Source organism: Magallana gigas, chromosome 1 (genome assembly GCF_963853765.1).
Source record: "Magallana gigas chromosome 1, xbMagGiga1.1, whole genome shotgun sequence".
In the NCBI taxonomy this organism is placed as follows: domain Eukaryota; kingdom Metazoa; phylum Mollusca; class Bivalvia; order Ostreida; family Ostreidae; genus Magallana; species Magallana gigas.
Genome location: NC_088853.1, coordinates 65,531,199 through 65,551,981, shown reverse-complemented (window position 1 = coordinate 65,551,981; position 20,783 = coordinate 65,531,199). Strand labels below are relative to the sequence as shown.

Here is a 20,783-nt window from a genome sequence, read left to right as displayed (position 1 = left end):
TTAAACTTAGCTGTGCTTTAGTGTTAAACTTGTTTAACTGGGTAATAATGAACTTTGTAGATGACTGCTTCACGGGGGAACTAAAACCAATCAACAACATGATGTTTTCCACTTGGGATTACGACAATGATGTCGCTTTAAGTCACTGTGCAGAACTGTACAAATCTGGCTGGTGGCATGGCAACTGCCACTGTACCAACCCAAATGGCCTTTACCTGAGGGGAGAAAACACAGCGACAGCTCAAGGGATAACATATGAATCCTGGCGGTCTCAGGATTATTCACTGAAGTACGTCCATCTTATGGTTAGAAGGACTGACTAGCAAACAATGATACATTACTGTTGGAATTGCACTAGTTTTTGCACTCTTATTATTGATATTCAAAGTGAGATTGCTAAAATGAAAAGATGAGATAATTAGTGATGTCATGTATCAAATTTATTTGTATTGTTTTGATCACCAGAAAAATGTACCTTGCTTTATGTTTGACAAAAAAAAGTTAAAGGTGTTGTTTTCAACAACAAAGTGTTTATGAATTTTAAATTTTGTTATTCTGGTATAAATAAAATGGAAATAATCCGCAGATTTTTTAAGATTCAAAAATTAAGTTGAGTTACCTAAAAAAAAGCAGAGTGGGCTTTTCTGTTGACAATAAAGAATAACAAAGTACATCATCTTACACATGACACATGTTTAATTTATTAGTATAAATCAACGAAAATGGTCATAAAACTATCTTTTTATGACATTGTTTTCAAATTATCAATGCTTATTGTTTATTTTGTTCCTTAAAGTAAAAAAGAGAAGCAGTCCTTGTTTTTGAACGTTTTTTTTCTTAGCGGTTTTAAGTTTGTATAAATATCTTATCTGTATGAAAATGTTCGATCTATACAGCATTCAAACGTTTTCTGAATTAATAATTCAATCATTTTTATTCTTGCATTTTATCGAACTTGTGAGAAATATTCTTTTTCTTTTGCTAATGTTATAATTGTATCTGTAGCCAATTATATATTTCATGGTAAGATGAATGATAAGTCTCAAAGTGCAGCAATAGCACCAAACAGAAACACAATGAAATATAATTTAGAGATTTTAAATAACTCACAATCTAAGTCATGCAAAAGAAACGAATAAACACTCTTTGTTCAAATAATCTATATGTAAATAATCATTTGAGATGTTAGAAAGATCAATCATGGAAACTTGCTTAAGCTAAGCTCATCTTTATAAAAAATTAAACTAACAGCGGTTACCCCAGTCTCTTTAACATTCATGATATCTTTTTCTTATTTACATGGATGCCACGGAAGAAAGTTAAAAGAATAGTTGATTAATATGAATAAATAATGGTTTACACTCGTTATCAAGAGATAACGGTGATCCAACCGACTGCACCTGACTGCTCTACAAGGACGACGGGTCACCAAGTGGAATATACCGAGTAAAGATCTAAGTCCTAGAATATGTGATAGTGTCCTGTGATATGTAAACAGCTGGTTGGGAATGGACAGTATTTAAAAAAATGAAATATATATGATAACAGACAAGATCTCTGTATGTCTGTCAATCTGTCTGTATCTCTGCCTCTTTGTCTCTCTCTCTCTCTCTCTCTCTCTCTCTCTCTCTCTCTCTCTCTCTCTCATTCTTTCTCTGTAGATAATGATGACATTAAAAAGTGTTTCTAAGGTTTTTCAAAGACGAAAGGTGAAGGCTCAAAGCTGAAAGCTCAAGTAAGCTCTTCTAATCGCTGGTTGTTGTTTTTTTTTTTTTTTTTTTTGGCGTCCGTCTGTCAATTCGTCTGTCCGTCTGTCTGTACTTTTGTTACATTTGTTACTTCTTCGCAAGAACCACTGGGCCGGTTTTAGACAATCTTTGCACAAAATATCCGTAGGAAAAGGGGATTCAAGTTTTGTTCGAATAAAAGACCACGCATTCTTTCAAAGGGAGATTACGAATTATTAAAAAATTGTTGGTATCTATAAAATATCTTCTTTTAAAATGGCCAGAAAAACTGTCACTTGTGTGGATGTATCTGCAGTGAGTGTAGATTTCAATCTGTCCAAATTATGTTTCCCAGGGGAAGGTTTGGGCCACAATGTAGGGATCGTCGATTTTGTACATAGGAATATATAGAGAACAATGTTTAAAAACTTCTTCTAAAAAATAAATGACCTGATAAGATGTTACTAGTGACAAAGCATCATCAGGTAGTGCAGTCTCCAGTTTTATCAAATTATGTGGGTCAATTTTTACACAGGAATATGTAGAGACATATCTTTTTTCGAAAATCAATTAACCAGAAAAGCTATAATTTGTATGGAAGCATCTATAGATAATGTCAAATATACATGTATATAGAAATTAAGAATATAAGGAAGAAACCATAATCTGGGGATGGGACGTTTGAGTTTTTCCATAGGAAATAAACTTGATCATTTTTAAAAATAGCAATTACATGCAAGCACATTTTTTGATTCTGAATTTTTTAGACGTGGCCCTGGATAATTATTTGGCCACACAAAGGAATCAAAGTTTGATGTAGGTTTGTATCTTTATAAACAGTTGTTTAAGATCGTTTCGAGAATGGCATATGTGATATAACTATGAAATTATCAAGTTGTAAAAGGGGTTCAACATAGATAGAAACATCTTCAGAAAACTTTGAAAATATCTAAATACACTAAATCATTATCTCGATATTTTTTGAATGACTTCATAAAGCTGATTTTATTTTGACGTTTGAACGACGAGGCCCCTGGGTCTCTTGATAAAATCCTAATTATCGAAAATCGTTATGATGCACATTTTTTACACATTTTTTTATGTGTAAAAGTTGGTTTACAGAAGTTTCAATTAAAAATGAAATGTGTAAACGAACAGAATTCAAACTAAAAAACCCTTAGGAAAATCATAAATCAGAAGCAGAGCAAACATGCACATACCTCTACAGAAAGTATAGATAGGATCAGGTGCCTTGAAGGAGTGAGTGTTAAAGTTAAATAAACGTGTTAAGTTAATTTCACCATATCCTTATTCCGTAAAAATGTTACAAGTATAAATGCACTTTGTAGATGACTGTTCACGTCTGCTAGTGAACATGTATCAATTAACAACACGGTGTTCTCTACTTGGGATCAGGACAACGATATTGCTTCATTTCATTGTGATCTTCTTTACAATTCTGGCTGTTGGCATAGGCGCTATTTTTGTGCCAACCCTAATGGTCTATACTTGTGAGGGAAAACACACTAAGAGCTAAAAGAATAATGTACGACTACTGGCGATCTCAGACTTATTCACTGAAGTACGTCCATTTTATGGTCAGAAGGACTGTCTAGCCAACAAGTATTAATTTAAATGTTGAATGTTCATATTGGATATCGCTTGTTCTATAAAATCACGCTGTGCAGGCAGATTGATACCGCACGTTATCCAAATTTAGGCTTTCGGTGCTTTGAGTATATTCATTTTGATGTTTACTAATATGAATTATTTTGTAAAATCGCTTTAAAGTTATTATGCATTCGCCATTTGTCGGGGATATGAAAGATAGATGGAACAGCCATAAAATATATTATTTAGTGCTCTTTCATGGCTACAAAGACAGCTACAAAAACACTTCTGGGAAAAGTGTTTAAACGGTGGGGATAATTTGATGTCTGCAATAGCAGCTCGACATTTACTTATATTTACTTTCAATGTATATTCCCCCTTGTAGTTTTATTGGAAATTCAGTTTTCTGGGAATACACTTGCTAGCCTATTCATTTTTTCGACAAAGTTTCTGGCACTTGTTTAGTTGTGGAAGCAAAAAAATAACGTGTTTTAAATATAGCTGTTCCATGTATGTTTCATATCCCTGACTAAGAGCGAATATAATGACTTTAAAGCGACGATACAAATATATTTCATACAAACATACTTTACTATGAATATAAATATAAGCATTAAATGCTTATTTTTTTTAATATTATTTTTGAATAAGTTTTCTCGTTATGTCACAAGTGAGATAATTTAGTACTATGCCCTAAAAATTTCTGAATCACACCGGAATGAGTTATATTGCCCTCCCGGAAAAAGTTATATTCCACAGGAAATGGTTAAAGGGACATGCTCACGATTCTGGTCAAATTGTATTTTCCTGTTTTTATTATTTACAATGCTTTATGAATGCAATTCTAATGATCCAATGAAATTTGGGTGGCCATCGATGAGTTTTAAGCGAGATACAGGGCTCACAATTTTTAGTCACGTAAACAATGCTCGTGCCCTGTTTCTGTTTACATAGGTTCAATATACCAGTAAAAAATCCTTTTCAAGATGATTTGTCAAAATTCATATTCATTTTAAGTACAAATAAACAGTTCCTAACGATTAACACATTCATTTTGGGTCTAAATCTGGAATTTTGACTTCAACATTCAAAATGTAAACAAAAGCTTTGTTTACATAGCAAGGAATTTTATGCTCTGTAACTCGCTTATAACTCAACAAATGTCACTCAAATTGTCCTCCCGAAATTATTATATCACCCTCGCGTGCAATCATTCAGCCTATTAATTACGTAGGGTTCGAAATTCAGCTAAGCAAACGTAAACAGTTCCTCGGAAACAAAAATGTCATGACAGTGTCAGCTATTCAGAAAAACTAACTTTAATTGTTTAATTTGAATAATTTTATTCTTTTTGAATCATCGATCGACATTTTACAAGAGAATTGATTTGGTATCGGGCTACGTAACACTCCAGGGCTTTCCTGTCAACTCGAGGCAAATATTCTGGTATGTCGCCCTCGAAGCCATGTATATACATGTATAATGTCGTCCTACAACATACCAAGCGGTGCAGACAAATTATCATACCGCTCTAACGCCAAAAATAATCATTCAATGCTTAAATAATCATATCTATGAAATCGAGTTTCAAAGAATTTTTTTATCACGTTTCCCTTTATATGGTGGCATTCAGTATCTTCATATATAATGGAAATCACGTGACTTATTGTATTCAATTTTCAAAAAATGGAACTCTTAATAAATCAGCTAAAGCAAAAATCTTTTTTATAAACCATACTATCAGACATCAAGTCAATTATTCATATACCGGTATTTTTTATTCATATAACAAAAAAATATTGTTTGTTTAGGGATAAAGCAATTTTAAATATCAAGATTTTAATGCAAGTAAACAAAGCAAATCAGACTCTATATATAAAATATTTTACACAACTACAAGTCATTAAAAGTTATATATTCTAATGTACAAAACTGGGTTTTAAACAGAGGAAAGCCAATCATACTTAAATAACCATAATATCTAAATGTAAACATAACCGCTAAAACAAAACTTTAAATCTGCTAATTTTTTTTCGAAAAGTCATATTACTTTAAGAAAAACTGAACCGATTCCCACAATGTGGACACACGTTGCGCATGCTTGGAATGTTTACTTCCGGTATTCTCAGTCTAATGTTTGGGTTCTTGCGTTGAGACATAGATTGTGTTTGGCCGTTAGGAGTTCTGTCGACCCTTCTTTGTCCAGTTTCGGTTTGTGTACTCCCTTCATTGTACGATACATCATCCTTACATTTCATTGGACAGTTTTCGTCTTCCGTATCATCGATTGGACGTTCCTCTTCGGCTTCGAACACGTCATCCATCTGCATTCCATTCATACGAGTTTCTAAATACGCTGAACTGTTTACGATCTCGTCAAGTTTTGAATCAAGCGACCCTTGATGTTTGTAGGAGTTGCTTAGACAACGATCGGCCATTGTTGTCTGATCAAAACTTTGATGTTTTGATTGGTCTCTTAGTTTGCGTTTCCTAGGTGACATAGGAATAAGGTGTTCCGCGTTTTCTGCTGATATCTGCTTGGCTACCTCTTCCATAGCCTCGCTATCATCAAATAAAGCGGCAAAACTCCCGTTAATTAACTTTGGTGACATTGGGACGTTGCTTAAAAGAAGACTCATTCCATATTCTTTCTTCTTAATGGAAGGAACTCTATAAAATAAAGAGGGCGATATAAACATATCCTGTGTTTATTTTTTCACTAAAACAACCTTTACATAGATATTGTTTTACAAAGAAGATAGGGATGCATTAAATCTTAACTACTCTAAAATCAAAGCATGCCAAGCCACATTTACATTGAATTTGCTTATAGATCTTTTTGTTCATCTGTTATTAAAGCAAGTGTTGAATTCTATTAAAAAAATTGTTAATTAACATTTTGTGCGATAAATTAAAGCACCAAAACAAAAAAATGTGAAAATATATTTTTTATTAATAAATTGACACTTATTAAAAAGAAACGTTGGAATATTCTTTAGGAATGATATCTATAAATACATACTTTTCATTTAAAAACAGTTATATGGATTTTTTCGCGCACATTAGGAAGACGATGTTGACCTTATGACCTGCATTCTATCAAAAGCAGCCGGGAGAGTGAGTGAGGCGAGCAAGGATGATTTTGTAGAGAGGTTACGAGTACAACATCGACAAGGGTTATCAAAATCTTCTCTATAACATGAAAAACAAAAAAGCAAAATTATAAGACACTCAAAGCACAAATTAGCTTAATGGGTATATTTATGCGCAAATGCTGGATATGTTTACCTCACAAACTGTTTCTCTTCCTCTACTTCTGGACTTGATACCTCCTCATCGCTGTATGCCTCATCCTCCTCAGACTCTGTATCGTGTAATACCTAAAGAGGACAGAGGGTTTTCAATACAGAGAATTAGTAGGAGTTATCTCCCGTTGCTTGAATCATTTTTGGGGGTTGATCTGTGAAGTTTGTCATATACGTACATACATAAATTTCGACGTAAAACTTAATATAAATTACAAAGTTAACTTTTTAAAAAGCTAAGAAAGTCAGCCATCGGAATTTTAATTTTAGGGCAAAGGTGAATACACAGTCTATTAAAATACCAGATGAATAGTTTCCCGAACAATAATAATATGCCGGTGCACATTTAGTTTTGGGGAGTTGATTTTAATCAACTCTCCTATGCAGTTACTCTTGCAAACCGAAAGGGAAACAGTGTTTGGACCTTAGCACAAATCATCACCGCTGACAAGTCTTAGTTCTTGAATATAATAAAAAAATTCGGTGTAATGTATGCTGAAGAGTTGTTTTTCAAGGTAACTTATCTGTAAACACATTGAAAATTGTCAGATTTTATATAATACGAACAATTTAGATATTTTTGTAGTCTCCTGTATTTCTACGCCAGAGTTAAATATAGTCTCGTTCAACCAAACGTTTGGCTCTCTCCGTACATCTCCGACAAACAGAGAGGCTCTCTTGCTTAACGGAGATTAACGGAGACAGCTGAGCGTCTGGTTGAACGAGACTGGAGTTCAAAATCAATAGTGCTTGGATCCATACAATTTTTAGAATTGTTTCATTTACTAATACATAGTTTAAAATCTATCTTTAAATAATACACAACATGATTCATATGGAGTTTCTCTAAATTCTTGGCTGAAAAGTCCAATTAAAATTCATATTATAAGACAGTGCGTAATTTAAATACAGACTAAAAACTAATTGCCACGCAAGATAAGTTGATTTTGAAATAAATGATAATCGATAAAATCAACTCCCGTCAGTACTTCAGTACTTTGATTATTCAACCAATTGCAAATTCTCATTGAGTAAAGATGAATGATAGTACTTTTTTGACAAGTGCACATTTGTTACTTAAAGCATTTTTTTATATGTAATATTGTATGATAACCCCCTCCCCCCAACACACACATCCGTGCGTTTCTTATGAACTCGTATGAAATTGATTGAGGAAAGAGGAAGATTTACTACCTTGATTTCAAACGATTTTTTTATCGGAACAAATGACAATTTTAAAGTCCGTATACATGCAGTTAAACTTAGGTCAAATTTTAGTTACAGGGGTCAAACTCACCTTTGTTGCAGTATCTGAAATAATTTTCCAGTCGCGCTCAATGTCTTGATCCGTAGTATATTGTGACGTCACGGTAAATCTTATGACGTATTTGCCCTTTAAAGACGCTGGTACCATGTGAACTTTTCCAGATTTATTCAATCTCTTCAAAAGTGTTTCTGTCATTTCATTTTCTCCCTGAACATTAAAACATATGTTGATTTATTTCCTAAAAATATCAAAAATATTGTTTGATATGTTTTGGGTTATCATTTTTACTAAAGCGATTGTTTTCTTACCCACAACCGAAACACCACCATCCCTAAAACTCTGGAAGCAGGGATTTCAAACCTTTGATCTTTTCTAAGAAGGTCTTCAAATTTGCTTGCTAAACGAACTCCCTGCAATGGTAACATTCTATTAGTGATAAGTCCAAATATTTCCTTCATACATGTATACAATACCCAGTGAGGCAAATTTTTCCAATTATTCTGACATAATTTGATCACATTTATTTGACGTAAAGTTTCATTGAAAATTCTTCTGACTTACCTCTCTAACATGCTTTTGTAATCCTTCAGTACCAAAGGAGCGGATCACAAACCAAAGTTTCAGTGCGCGGAACCGTCTACTCAAGGGAATTTGCCAGTGCTAAACATAGAAGATATATACATCGATTTGTTTTATTTTTTTTCAGTATAAATATAATTTAAAGAAATTTTACATGTTATTGTATGCTATGATAAAAAATAATATAATGAAAGTTCATACATAATATTGTTTTGCAAAATGTCGCTTAACAATAAAAAGTTTATCGAACAATAACAGCATGTGAACTGTCAACCAAGTGGGTGTGTTTCTTTAAATAGTTACAGTCTTTTACACAAAATGTCTTTGCATGCTTACAAAACGTCTTTATTGTTTGTTGACAACATTTATTTGAAAACGTAATTAATGGCACATTAAAAGGTGATGAATCTAATGCAGAGTAAAAAAAATAGATCGCTATCTTACCATATAATCTATTGCAGCTCCTAAGAGAAAAAAAATAACTGTTTAAATTCCATATAATCAAGTTATTTTAATCAGAGATGACATGATGTAAGCTCTACTTTTTTCATTGATTGCTGTAAATAAAACAATCCTGGCACATTAAATAACAATCTATATCGATACTGATTTCAGTTTTAGCATTATAACTTTGATATTTAAAAAATGGTGTTTAATTTGTGTTATTCACTGTAAAATTATTAATTTTTCTTTGAATAGTAGTGTTTTATTAATTCTGATTTATTTAAAAAATTTAAAAAAATTTAATTAGTTTTGGACTTATTCTAAACAACAAAGAAAAAGTCGTAAAATATGTTACTCTTACTTTTGTCCTAAATAGTTTAAACCTTCACATTAAAGTCTCTATCACTAAGAACATAAAAACCGGTCCCTTTTTTATTTGACGTGAAATAAAATCCGATCCTCAAATATCGAATTAATTGTCCACTCTTCGCGGGAATAGAATTAAGTGCGGGACGGTGATCTGTTGACAGTGATAACGAGGCTGAGAGCACTGATAGAGCGATACCAGTGACAGATTCCATCCATCACGCTGTAAACACTAGCGGCCTGATGAGCGAGACACATTAGCCCCGGCGTTCAACCGACAAATCGCTCCTGAGTTCTTGCTCTTGTAACCAAATCCGCTTACTACTTTACTATCTAAACTGCAACACCTTAACAAATACAAGCCCTTTATTGTGCTAATTTGATATCGGATACTTTGTGTTTTCCCATAAGAATGATTAATTGAATTGTGTTTATATTTGTATCTTTCAAAGTCCTTGTAAAGTTCATCAGCTTATAATTTATTTACTCGGACAACTGTCTGAAACAAACTTATAGTTCGAAAACTGACAAATTCTTCTCCATTTAGGAGGCTGGTTAATCAACAACTTAACCATCATATCTGCCTAAAATTTTAAGATATGATTTGTTTCGCAATAAACTATAATTAAGTAAAGAAGACACCATTTATTTCACCTTTTAACTTTTGGTATTTTCCAAAATTTTATATAGAACTCTCCTTTTAAGGAGACCAATACAGTCTTAAAATGTCCACGACTACTGAAACATTTTAATATTAATCATTTTTCTGTTTCAATAAATTGAGACGAATCATTGACATTTCTTTATTTCATGTTTGTACGCTTTACATATTAGAGTACATGCAGGTGAATTCGACTTTATTTGATCCATTGATACAAATTTGTCCCATCTTTGGTTTACATTGCTTAGTAAGGTTGACGTGATAAATAAATAGTTCAAACCTGAATTTTCGTGTTTTAGATAGAGTGGATCCACATTAAATGTTCTGTGCAAAGTTCGACAGTCCTTCACCCTGTTCGCGAAACAAATAAGTATGACTTAGTAATAGTATCAATATTTTGCAGGTGTTCAACACAATGTTTTTAGCCTTGAAAGAAGCCTTATACATTACTAGTAATCAAAATTAAATTTGGTACTTTGCTAACAATCTAGGGTCTTTTAATTCTCATTTTCTTTTTTGTCAAGTTGCTAACTTAGATTAATGTATGCTGAACAGATTTACTTACGATTTGTAAGAAAATATTGAGGAGTTCAACTTTTCAAAGTTATAACATTCTTTTATTTAAATTTAAACAAAACTTGATTTGACTTTGACTCTGTTTTTTGGTAAGAAAAATATTGATTGCTATTACCACATGGCGGAGCAATCGAAATGCACCATCATCCACTTGGATGGGTTGAAGGCAAACGAGTTGGCGTGTTCGATTCCTTCAATATAGGATCGATATTCAGGACAAATGAAGGCTGTTCCTGCGTAGGCGGCGTCGATGTGCATCCAAAGTCCCTCTTTCTCACCTGTAAAAACAAATTCACTACAATAACTCGACCTTTCTTAGCAAAGTAAAATCTAAACTTTTAAAGTCCGCTAAGAGCAGCGTTGAAGTGTTGCGTTCTAATACCACCTTTTTTACATTAAGCATAAGATAGTAAAAACAATGTAGAGTACAAGAAAAATTGTCATGAAACCAAATAGAGATGCTTTGTCGGGTTGCATTTAAATATTGCTATTTTTTACGAATAATCAAGTAAAACAAAGAGGACCAAAAAATTACACAATTAAAACGAAACTTGCATATAAGTCCGAGCTCTTTAATATTGTCAAATGCGCATGCCCCTGTAGTTCCTAAAGTTGCACAAACCTATAAAACAAAATTCAAAAATAATCTTTGAAACAAGCCACAGTTAAGGACTACCTTTAAAACTGCCATAATTCTTTCAGTTAAATGATTTAGATTCGATCGTTTTGGTGTTTTTTTAATCAGGATAAATGTCTAAAATGTAAATATCTGATAACAACTAAAGTTAGTTATTATTCGTAAAGCAGGTTGAGATGGTGAATATTTCCAGAGAAGTAAACAGAGTTATATGTTAAAGACAAAACCAAACAATAGTAATATATACTACGTTTAACAAGAGGAAACTGTTACGGTACCAGAAAAGTTATGCATCTTTTTATAGTATATTTATCAAATGCAGCTTTAAATAGATTAGAAATGTTATCGATAATAAGTTTTCATATATACAATAAATATGAGGCTAGTTAAAATGTGGTAAATTATAATTATGCATTAATCTAAATCATAGCATGTCATTCGATAAAGGTTCATTTTTAAAAATCCACTGTTTAACTTCCAAAAAAAAAACCCCAAACACTTTTAGTTATTAATGCTTACATAAAATGGAATCAGGCCATCTTCCTTATCACGCGAGATGGCTTCTTGGAGGGTGTGTCCGCGCATACTCAGATCATCATCCGTAGTCAGGTAACGCATTTTGACCAATGATATAAGACCTGCCTTCTCTACAGATGAGTGCGCCTGCGTTAATACATATGAATATTAATAACTCATTAAACTGTCAGCTTTTGTCAGTTTGGGATTTGAAATAGAAATATATCTTTCATTTTGGCGATAAATATGTCTAGAAAAATTGGAGGAAACCTTATGGCGTGTAATATATGAGCTGAGGTTTTTCTTTAATTTGATGAATTTTTTTTTTAAGAAACTAGATTGTGAAAGAATAACAATATATGAACACGGTACCCATATGAACACGTTGTAAACTAATTTTCGCTGGAGCGAAGCAAAATCAGTCATTATATATCAAATGATTAAAATGACAAGAGTTTTAAATGATTATAACAATAAAAGATGGAAAACATTTGATATATAAAAGATGCTGCATGTTTCCGTTGTTATATGATTGCGATATCTATGTCAATAAATATTTATCAATTTCAGTTGAAAATGGACTTTGAAACATGGTTTTATTTTCAACACCCTTTTCAGATATTTTACTTTGGTTTTGATCTATATGAATATCATCATATTTAATGATCTTGTATTGTATTTCTTATCACGTATTGCTATTGCATAAAGAAAACGATTTTAGGACTCGGTAGTATAAATTTTGGTAATACCTGAATAAAAAAACCCAGAATAAAATTGTTTTACTAGAGTAGCTATACAATTATTGTTCTTTCAAATTAAAGTTCAACAATAACAACAAAAGTAAATTTTATTACCTCTTAGAAGACATTTAATGAAAGTGCTTACCTGATCCGAACAGTAAGCCACAAGTCTGGCGTTGATATGGGCTTCATCCACGTCCGGATCTAACTTCCGGTGTTTCTGAAACACTTCTGTTCTTGCTGCTAACATCGTGATAAAAGTACAGTCCGAGGCTGTCAGCTACAATATTATAGAGTATACAATCTACATCAATAGGTGTATTAGTGTGGTTTTTGCAATAAGACCAAAGGTATTTGTTAGAAATCTACAATGGTAATTGCACTTTATGATATCAAAGAATATCTGCATCGGTCTTTTGGTTAAATATTTATCGGTAGGAATTCTTAAAACTTTTGAATGATACATTTTTATGAAACCGCAAGATTGTTTAACATTTGATATTCAAAACAGATAGCAATTGTTGCGTTAACAAACATATGGGCGGGTCTAGTGATTAGCGGTCCTAACCCCTTGAAAAACCATTTTTTTTTTCATTTAGTAAAGATACTGAAAATAGCCCCTCCACCAAAAAATTATCCCTCGAACCTATCTCCCCTCCCATGATAGAAATGTTTGATCCGCGCAGGAAACTACATCCTTACATATACAGAAACAGCGGACAGACAGTAACAGACCTGAATGACACCTCCTCCTTTTGTTTCTTTATTGCTGTGCAGAAATTCACTCGGTAAGCCAATCATCTTCCCCAACCAGTCCATGACTATTGTCTCCAGTTCTGTACACGCTGGGCTAGAAGCCTAGAGCAGATAATAGAGGATAATACATAATATACCAGTTCTCATACGATAGAAACGTCGAAAATATTTATAGATGTTCGAAAACTAATTTGTAAGATTATTTTGCTTGGTTTTATTTTGAAAGTGAAATTTCTTGTGATGCTAACAGGCTGATGGGTAAACACGGATAACAAATACTAAAAAGAATCTGTTAAGGCCCATACACAAAATCAGCAATGCAAACATGCAAACAGAGTCTTTTCTAAGAGAAAATGCGGCGCATATATCGCAAAAGTAGTAGTATTATATTATTATCTATGTTATAATTTACTCACCCAAGTGAATCCAAGACATCCGATAGCATCAGCCAACATGTCTCCAAGCAGGGAAGGAAACGAATTCAGAGCGGGAAAGTAGGCGTGCATATACGGACTCTGCCAATGGGTAACCTAGGAAATTTATAAATTTCACATAAAACTACATCCAGCGCCTTTTTGTCTGTATATTGTATTATATTTACAAAAATTTGCAACTTACATTGATAACAAAAACCGAAATCAATGAAAGCACATTGATTTTATCGTGTGTCTCTTTGTGTTTTTAACACTTTGTTTTAATTCAATTATTTTGAATTACTTGAAATATGATTCAGACTATCTTACTCCAGGCATAATAACACGCTCAATATCTCTGAAAATGTCGTCCCATTTCTCTCCTTCCTGTGGTGCAGCTTCCGGTACAAGCGTGCGCATGTATCCAGGAGAAACATCTGGGAATACCCTTCTAGTCCGAATAGACTTCAGATATTCCGCGATAAAATCAACCATTTCTTTTCCTTCAAAGAAGTGTAAAATATATATAAAATATTTTTTATATTTTCATTAAAAATACTATGACAAGTATTGCCCAACATTGTGTTATAATTTCTTATACCTTGTTTGAAATAAAATATCACTATAACACTATAATTTACCAAAAGTTGATGATGTCATAGAAAATTATCGAAGCGTTTACCTATTTTTAAGCAGACACCTGTGTATTTTTTGGCAAAGAAAAAAAAGTGGAAATCACGTTGTCAATGAAATTAGTATCTTAAACTGTTCAAAAGATTGTCGAAAATAAAGCTAATCTCATTGAGAAGTGTCTGTATTGATTAAAGCAATCATCCGTATTGAATATTGACAAGTTTTCCTGAAAATAGAATCTCGGGTTGCAAGGTTCAAACCAATTCCGGCAATTAATGTTCCCATTGAAAATTCATTTGACATTGAGAAATGACTGTCTTTCATTGGAATGAAATGTTCATCGGAACGTATTAGATAATATTTTTTAGACTCTATGCAAAATTAATGAAGTAAAATAATGGTTTTAGCAAATAACCTCATGTTAAGAGCAGCTGCAAAATACACGACAAACATATAGATATTTTATTTTTGGCTCAATATAGAAATATAAAATCACAGGTCTGATTAGAATTCCTAGACTACGATAAATAAAAGTAGAAATATTAGGATAGCAGAAGGAAATTAAATCTTTATTATCAATATCCGACCCGTATCCGGAAGGGCAACAATAAAAAAACGGCATAAAAACCAATGAAAAAAAAAACATTCATGCTATAATTGGTCCCCCTCTATGGGGATTCTATGCAAAATTACACATTGAAACCAGTAGAAACGGCGATCTAAGAATTGTAACAAGCTTTATCAGCTCTTATCTCTAAATTACATTCAATTTAGTGTGTCCCTTTGATAGGGTATCCTTAAGCATTTGATAGTTTTACCTTTACGGGATGCCTATATAAAATGTTGGAATGCCAAAATTAAGTCTCAAAAAGGAAGTGGTCTCGGTGATTGCACGAGCTTTTTCCGAGAAAAAATGCAATCGATAAGCAGGTAGAATGGTAACAATGTTAGTAAATGGTTGTGTGAATGAAATATTGGATTTTTATACACAGTCTTCTTAACGTAGTTTCTTCTTCTCAATTGAAAATAAAATTGATGTAAACGATGAACAGTGTTCTACATGACAAGAACATAAATAAGATGTATTAAAAAAGCGTATTTTTTATTTTCATGACAATGGGCATTTTTTGATCTCATTATATCTCAAAACAACAAACTTATTATAGGTTTAATAATTTTACATGTTAAAATAGTTATAAAGATCGGAATACCTTTAGAATGAATGAAAAGCATTCATTTTCTATTAATAGTAACGATAAAATTTGACACATACTTTAAAGCGCATGATCTTTGTCATGATTTATTAAACTTATACGTAAAAAAAACAGACTATAAGGTAAAGAAGGTTATGTAATTTACCATATTAAACCAGTCGCCAAATGAATATTTAGACAAAACTGGTCGATCAATGGTACGAGAAATAAAGTCCTGCATAAAAAGTCCTCCCTTTGAAGGATGGCCCTTGTAACAGTTACTTGTACCATGCATTTATCAGACATGATTGAATATTAAGATTGCTCACTACACTTTGAAATAGTTTGTCAAATTAGTAGATAATAACTTTATTATGATAAAAAGCAAGTTGAATAAAAAGTCAAATAGGCAAAGTACTTGCAATTGGGCGAAAAATATTCTCTTTTTAAAAAATATATTCAGTAATCATGAACAAATGCCTCAGGCAGATTCGAACTAATGATCAGGGGTTCATGTGTTTGATATCTTAACCATTCAGCCATGACAATATGCAACAATATTGATAGATAAAAACAGTTTAATAAATATTCAAATCGATATCTTGTAATGTGGTGTTTTTTAAAATTATAAGGCTAGGTGAGTGAAGTGCTTTAAAGTAAATTAGCTTTAATAAGTATAAAAATAAATTTCAAAAGGTTGGTTTGTAAAAAAAAAATACCTCTGAGTCTGTATTCTTCAAAGTCCATTGCGTTATGTCGAGCTTTGTCCTACAAGTGTTAAATAAAATACAATGTGTTAACTACGTTTGTGTGAATCAATCACGTGATAATCTGAAAATGAAATAACACTCTTGGATGAGCCTCTAAAACATAACATCCAATCATTTTGATATATGAGGAACGCCTCTGTGTGCATTATTAATCTCAGATAGTCGGTAGATACCAAAATCTAAACATCAGAATTTAGTGAACAGAATCAGGTTACGAAAGCATCTCTAGGTTCAATGAGATTTTTATGAATATTCAACAAAAGTGAAAGACGTATTTTCAAAAGAAATTAATTTCTTTGGAAATTTTTTTTTCTCTTTTGTTAAATTTTGTTTTTTAAATATCATTTAACCTATAGACGCTGTCGTCACCAGAGTAACCTGATCACTTTTGTAAAATTTCAATGATTTTTTTTTGGTCCTGAAAAAGAGAAATAACGCAGTAATCGTTAAAGGACCTTCACCATATACGAAATTTTTTTAATGTGTTAGACATGAGTTAACATGAACTTACTTTTACAGCTTAAAAAGATCATACGACTAATGTATTAGAACAATTGAACATATTTTTTTACTGCCATTCATTTTATAAATTATATTTTATCAGTGAGGTGTTTCAATAATTAATTCAAAAATATTATTTGAGATAAGCCAAGTAATTATTTAACATGAGTTGCACTTTTTTCTATGCCAATTTAACAATGTTTTACAATATATTGAGAAACTCTTGTTGTGCATATGGTATTATATTCATTGTAATTTTCAGGGAAAAAATAAGGTAATTTTTATCAACTATTAAATGATTGCCGAATATACAAAAAAGATTATTTTAACCCCCCCCCCCCCTTTAGTTCAACAGTATTTTTCTCGAATACAAATAAATATTCAAAACAAATAAAACATTCATCGTTCACAATAAAATTATGTATTTTTTTTATCAAATATGAAGCTAATGCATAAAGTCTAAACACATTTTTCAAAATTTATGACTCTGACAAACGAAATTACTTTGAGTATATATATAATACAGTCTTGTCCATCACATTTTCAGGACGACAAAGTTCACTGTAGTAACATTAACGTACTTCTGTTTTCGAAATTGAAAAATTTGGCAAAAAGCATTATTTGCCTTATTATGCGCATCGCCCAAGAAGAACGACCTTTACATAAATGACTATTTTAGTCGATATAGTAATTACTTTATAACGTATTTTTGATATATGATTTATATAGACAATTTAAAACGGTAAACACAATTTACAAGAAATCACGGTGACTTAAACTACTGCTTACATAATAGATATAAGCTACCATTATGATTTAATGTGATTGTGCACTTTTTACTGACAGATCTTAATGAAATACTCCCCAACGACATTCCTAAAGATTAATTTTAAATATCGTAACAATTTCTGGAAAATATTTAAGTCTACTCTACGTCAATACGAAGTGTAACGATTTTTGTCTACGAACATTACATAATAAGAAAGAAAGAAAGAATAAACAAAATGATATATAAGTAAAAGTAATTTTATATAAAAAGTGTACATTACTTGTGACATTATACAACTTCGTAGACCTAGATTTTCGGAATGCGTTTATTAATTGCAATATATTAACAGATTTTTAAAAATATGAACATTTTATTTTATCAAAAGAAGGAACTATGATCTGAAAAATAGATGAGTATAATTTTGATAATCTTGTTTGGAAAGTGAAATATTTTTGAGATAAAAAAGCGCAAGTTGTACTTAAATTAAATGGAATTCAATTTAATATTTTTTTTATAAATATAACATAATATTTTAGATTTAATATCATAACTTTTATATCTTATACATTGCTATGAGATGTGAAATTTCTTTATCAAAAGGTCCTCTTAAAATTTCCAGAATAGAGAAAAGGTTTACCTTTGCAAAAACATTCAATTTCATATAAAGGATCATTTGAAACAAAATATATAAAAATTTCAAACAAATGTGTGATTAATTAAAAGAGAAAATACATACTTGTTAAAGAACCGTATTTCCGAAGGGAAAAGCAAAATAATTTTGTAAAAAACGAAGCGTATATAATTTTCTATTATTCAAAAATGAGTTTAATGTGAAAGTAAACTCAGATGAAGTGAAAACTTAAATAAGTTCGATAAACGGTGAAATTTATTTTCAAAAACTTTTATTGTATTAGATTGAATACAAAAAATCTTTCAAAAAGTGATCTGTTCGAAACATAATCGTTATAATCAGATGAAGTGAGAAACTTAAAAATGGTTCATAAACATTAAAATGTATTTCAAAACTTTAAATATATCAGATTAAATAAGAAATCTTTCGAAATAAATTGACTGTGTTATTATGTTTCTCAGTTAAACCACAATAGATAAATGTAAAGTAAGAAAGTATTACCTCTTAATCCCTCGAAGAATCCCAAATCAATTATTTAATGCGAACTCGATGCTCAAAGAACTCTGTCCACAACTGTAGCGATTGCACACTCGTTGGCTGTAGTTGCAAAGATATTTTTGAAACTTAGAATACGGTCGTAGAAGGCACGTTTTATATACGAATATTTCTTCTTGAACAAAAAAAAAAAGAAAGTTATTTGTCACATGGAGCATTTCCTTTACAATTGACACACTTCCCTTTAATGTAGAAATTACAATTATATGAAAAATCTATTTTAAAGGTCATAGGTTTTTATTCTTACAAGGAAGGTGTTAAAAGGTCGCATTTGGCGGAAATGAGCTTTCGATTATGTAAAATATACATGAAACTATAAGACTTTTAATTAAGTCATGAAATAAAGTCTGTTACTAAGATGACAATTCGGATAGTGTGTGTTTTGTTTAAGTTTTGAAATATATAAAAATTGTGATCTTAGAGATTTCTTTTCCCTTTCAAATTAAGGCAGGTTTTTTTTAATTGGACTTTGATGAAAACTGGACGTGAAATTCAATATATTAAATTTCTTTAAAAAATATTGTCTTATTTGATGGCACTTGTTCTTCTAAAAAACAAATGGGTATTTATAAATACGACTGGTGTATGCCAAGTGTTAGAGCCTTTCCTTTGGTGAAAATGATTTATGTAACTTTAAGAACAGTTAGACTTTCATCAAAGGGATTAATGTTTTGTTTGTGAAATCTCAATAACAATAAACGATTCATCGTGGTAATGATATTTAAACCCACATCAAATGAAAATTTAGAATTTGATTTAGAATTTAATTTTTTTTTCAATTTGATTATTTCTGAGAAGTGATTTTTATAATAAAACTGAAAAACTTAGATATGCCCATTGGGATGGTTGAAGAAATAAATATTGCTCACTTCTAATTCCTCGAACATTTAGAAAGGACTCTCAAATGACTAAAGGAACTTTGAATTTAGATTGATATATCAAAATCCGTTAGTTATAATAAATATTTATTGCATTTCGGTGCATTTAACTTCAATTAGAAAGTTTTCAGATATGACTTCCTTTTATCCAAAAATATTTCTGTTTTATTAACCCTTGTATACAAAAATGAAGGAACTGAACGGTATTCGTGTGATAGATATGCTCCTTGTGCCAATCAGTCAATCACATTTGAATCTGATCAAGGCATTCAAAACTGTCGTAACCCAAGGGGTTAATTGTTTACTTGACAAATATCTGGTCGGGCGATAGTTCGAAATAACATAAATTTCTACGAGAGATACCTATGACAAATTTTAGACATTGGTATGAAGGCAAGTTTTCAATTAACGAATAAGTAAAATTATTGAAAATTATATAAATCCTTATTATTTGTTACCGTGTATTGTATGCCTTTTTTCGAGTGTTTAACATTCATTTTGGAAATGCAAGTAAAAACTCTACAAAGCTTAAAATTTATAAAATAAATTTTAAAACATTATGTAATAATTGAAAAACTGTTTAAGTAAAAATTAAAGATGTTTACCTGAAGTGTGTTGCGATTACTCTCAGTTACAAACGCTGACTTGGCGGGAAACTGATGAAGTGAAGAAGACGAAGTCGTGAAGACAGTTAAGTATCGGCCTATGAATCAATAGTCTTCTCGTCTCTGAATATTTAAACAAAGAATCTTTACACTAATCATTTAAAAGAGCATCAACACAACACGTCGATTTTGACAAACGTTTTGCTCACGCAGACTCCTCACGCGATATTTACATCCAAAACTATACAAAACACACGATGTAATTTGAAGCACCGGAAGTGTGATGTCGTTAACCCAGAAGATTAAGGGACGTAAGTAAGATCATGCGGTGGGTTAGGATTAGGATTTATGAATGGGCGTAGTAATTCATTGAAGTTGTCGTCATCCGTACTATCGTTACCCTTTTCTCAACATTTTGATATTACTACGCCACCTACCTTAATAGATGGGTTCATCAAAACTTTGCGTACCTTGGCATTACTTATATTTAGTGCATCATCCTGTTTTATACGCAGTTTAAATTCTTAAACTACATCTAGCACTAAAAACAAAACACTAATAGCACTAGTTGAACTTTTCAAGGCTGGTATCTTCATTGAATGATACAATCTAATGTACGTTTAGTCTAAAGATTTAAGGTTCCATTTTAT

At 31.5% G+C, this 20,783-nt stretch overlaps 1 protein-coding gene across 1 annotated transcript; it reads right to left on the bottom strand.

Moving 5' to 3' along the window:
• Window positions 1-5,290: 5,290 nt before the first annotated feature.
• On the bottom strand, window positions 5,291-20,266 carry LOC105338240 (aromatic-L-amino-acid decarboxylase). Its single transcript, XM_066085905.1, has 17 exons — window positions 20,134-20,266; window positions 18,597-18,692; window positions 16,144-16,192; window positions 13,929-14,101; window positions 13,602-13,715; window positions 13,165-13,287; window positions 12,575-12,709; window positions 11,693-11,836; window positions 11,092-11,158; window positions 10,652-10,814; window positions 10,241-10,311; window positions 8,934-8,953; window positions 8,472-8,570; window positions 8,219-8,320; window positions 7,941-8,117; window positions 6,627-6,718; window positions 5,291-6,008 (listed from the first exon to the last, which is right to left on the bottom strand). The coding sequence occupies exons 3-17, from the start codon at window positions 16,169-16,171 to the stop codon at window positions 5,390-5,392; spliced, it is 2,127 nt and encodes a 708-aa protein (XP_065941977.1). The 5' UTR covers window positions 16,172-16,192; window positions 18,597-18,692; window positions 20,134-20,266; the 3' UTR covers window positions 5,291-5,389.
• Between the last annotated feature and the right edge of the window lie 517 nt (window positions 20,267-20,783).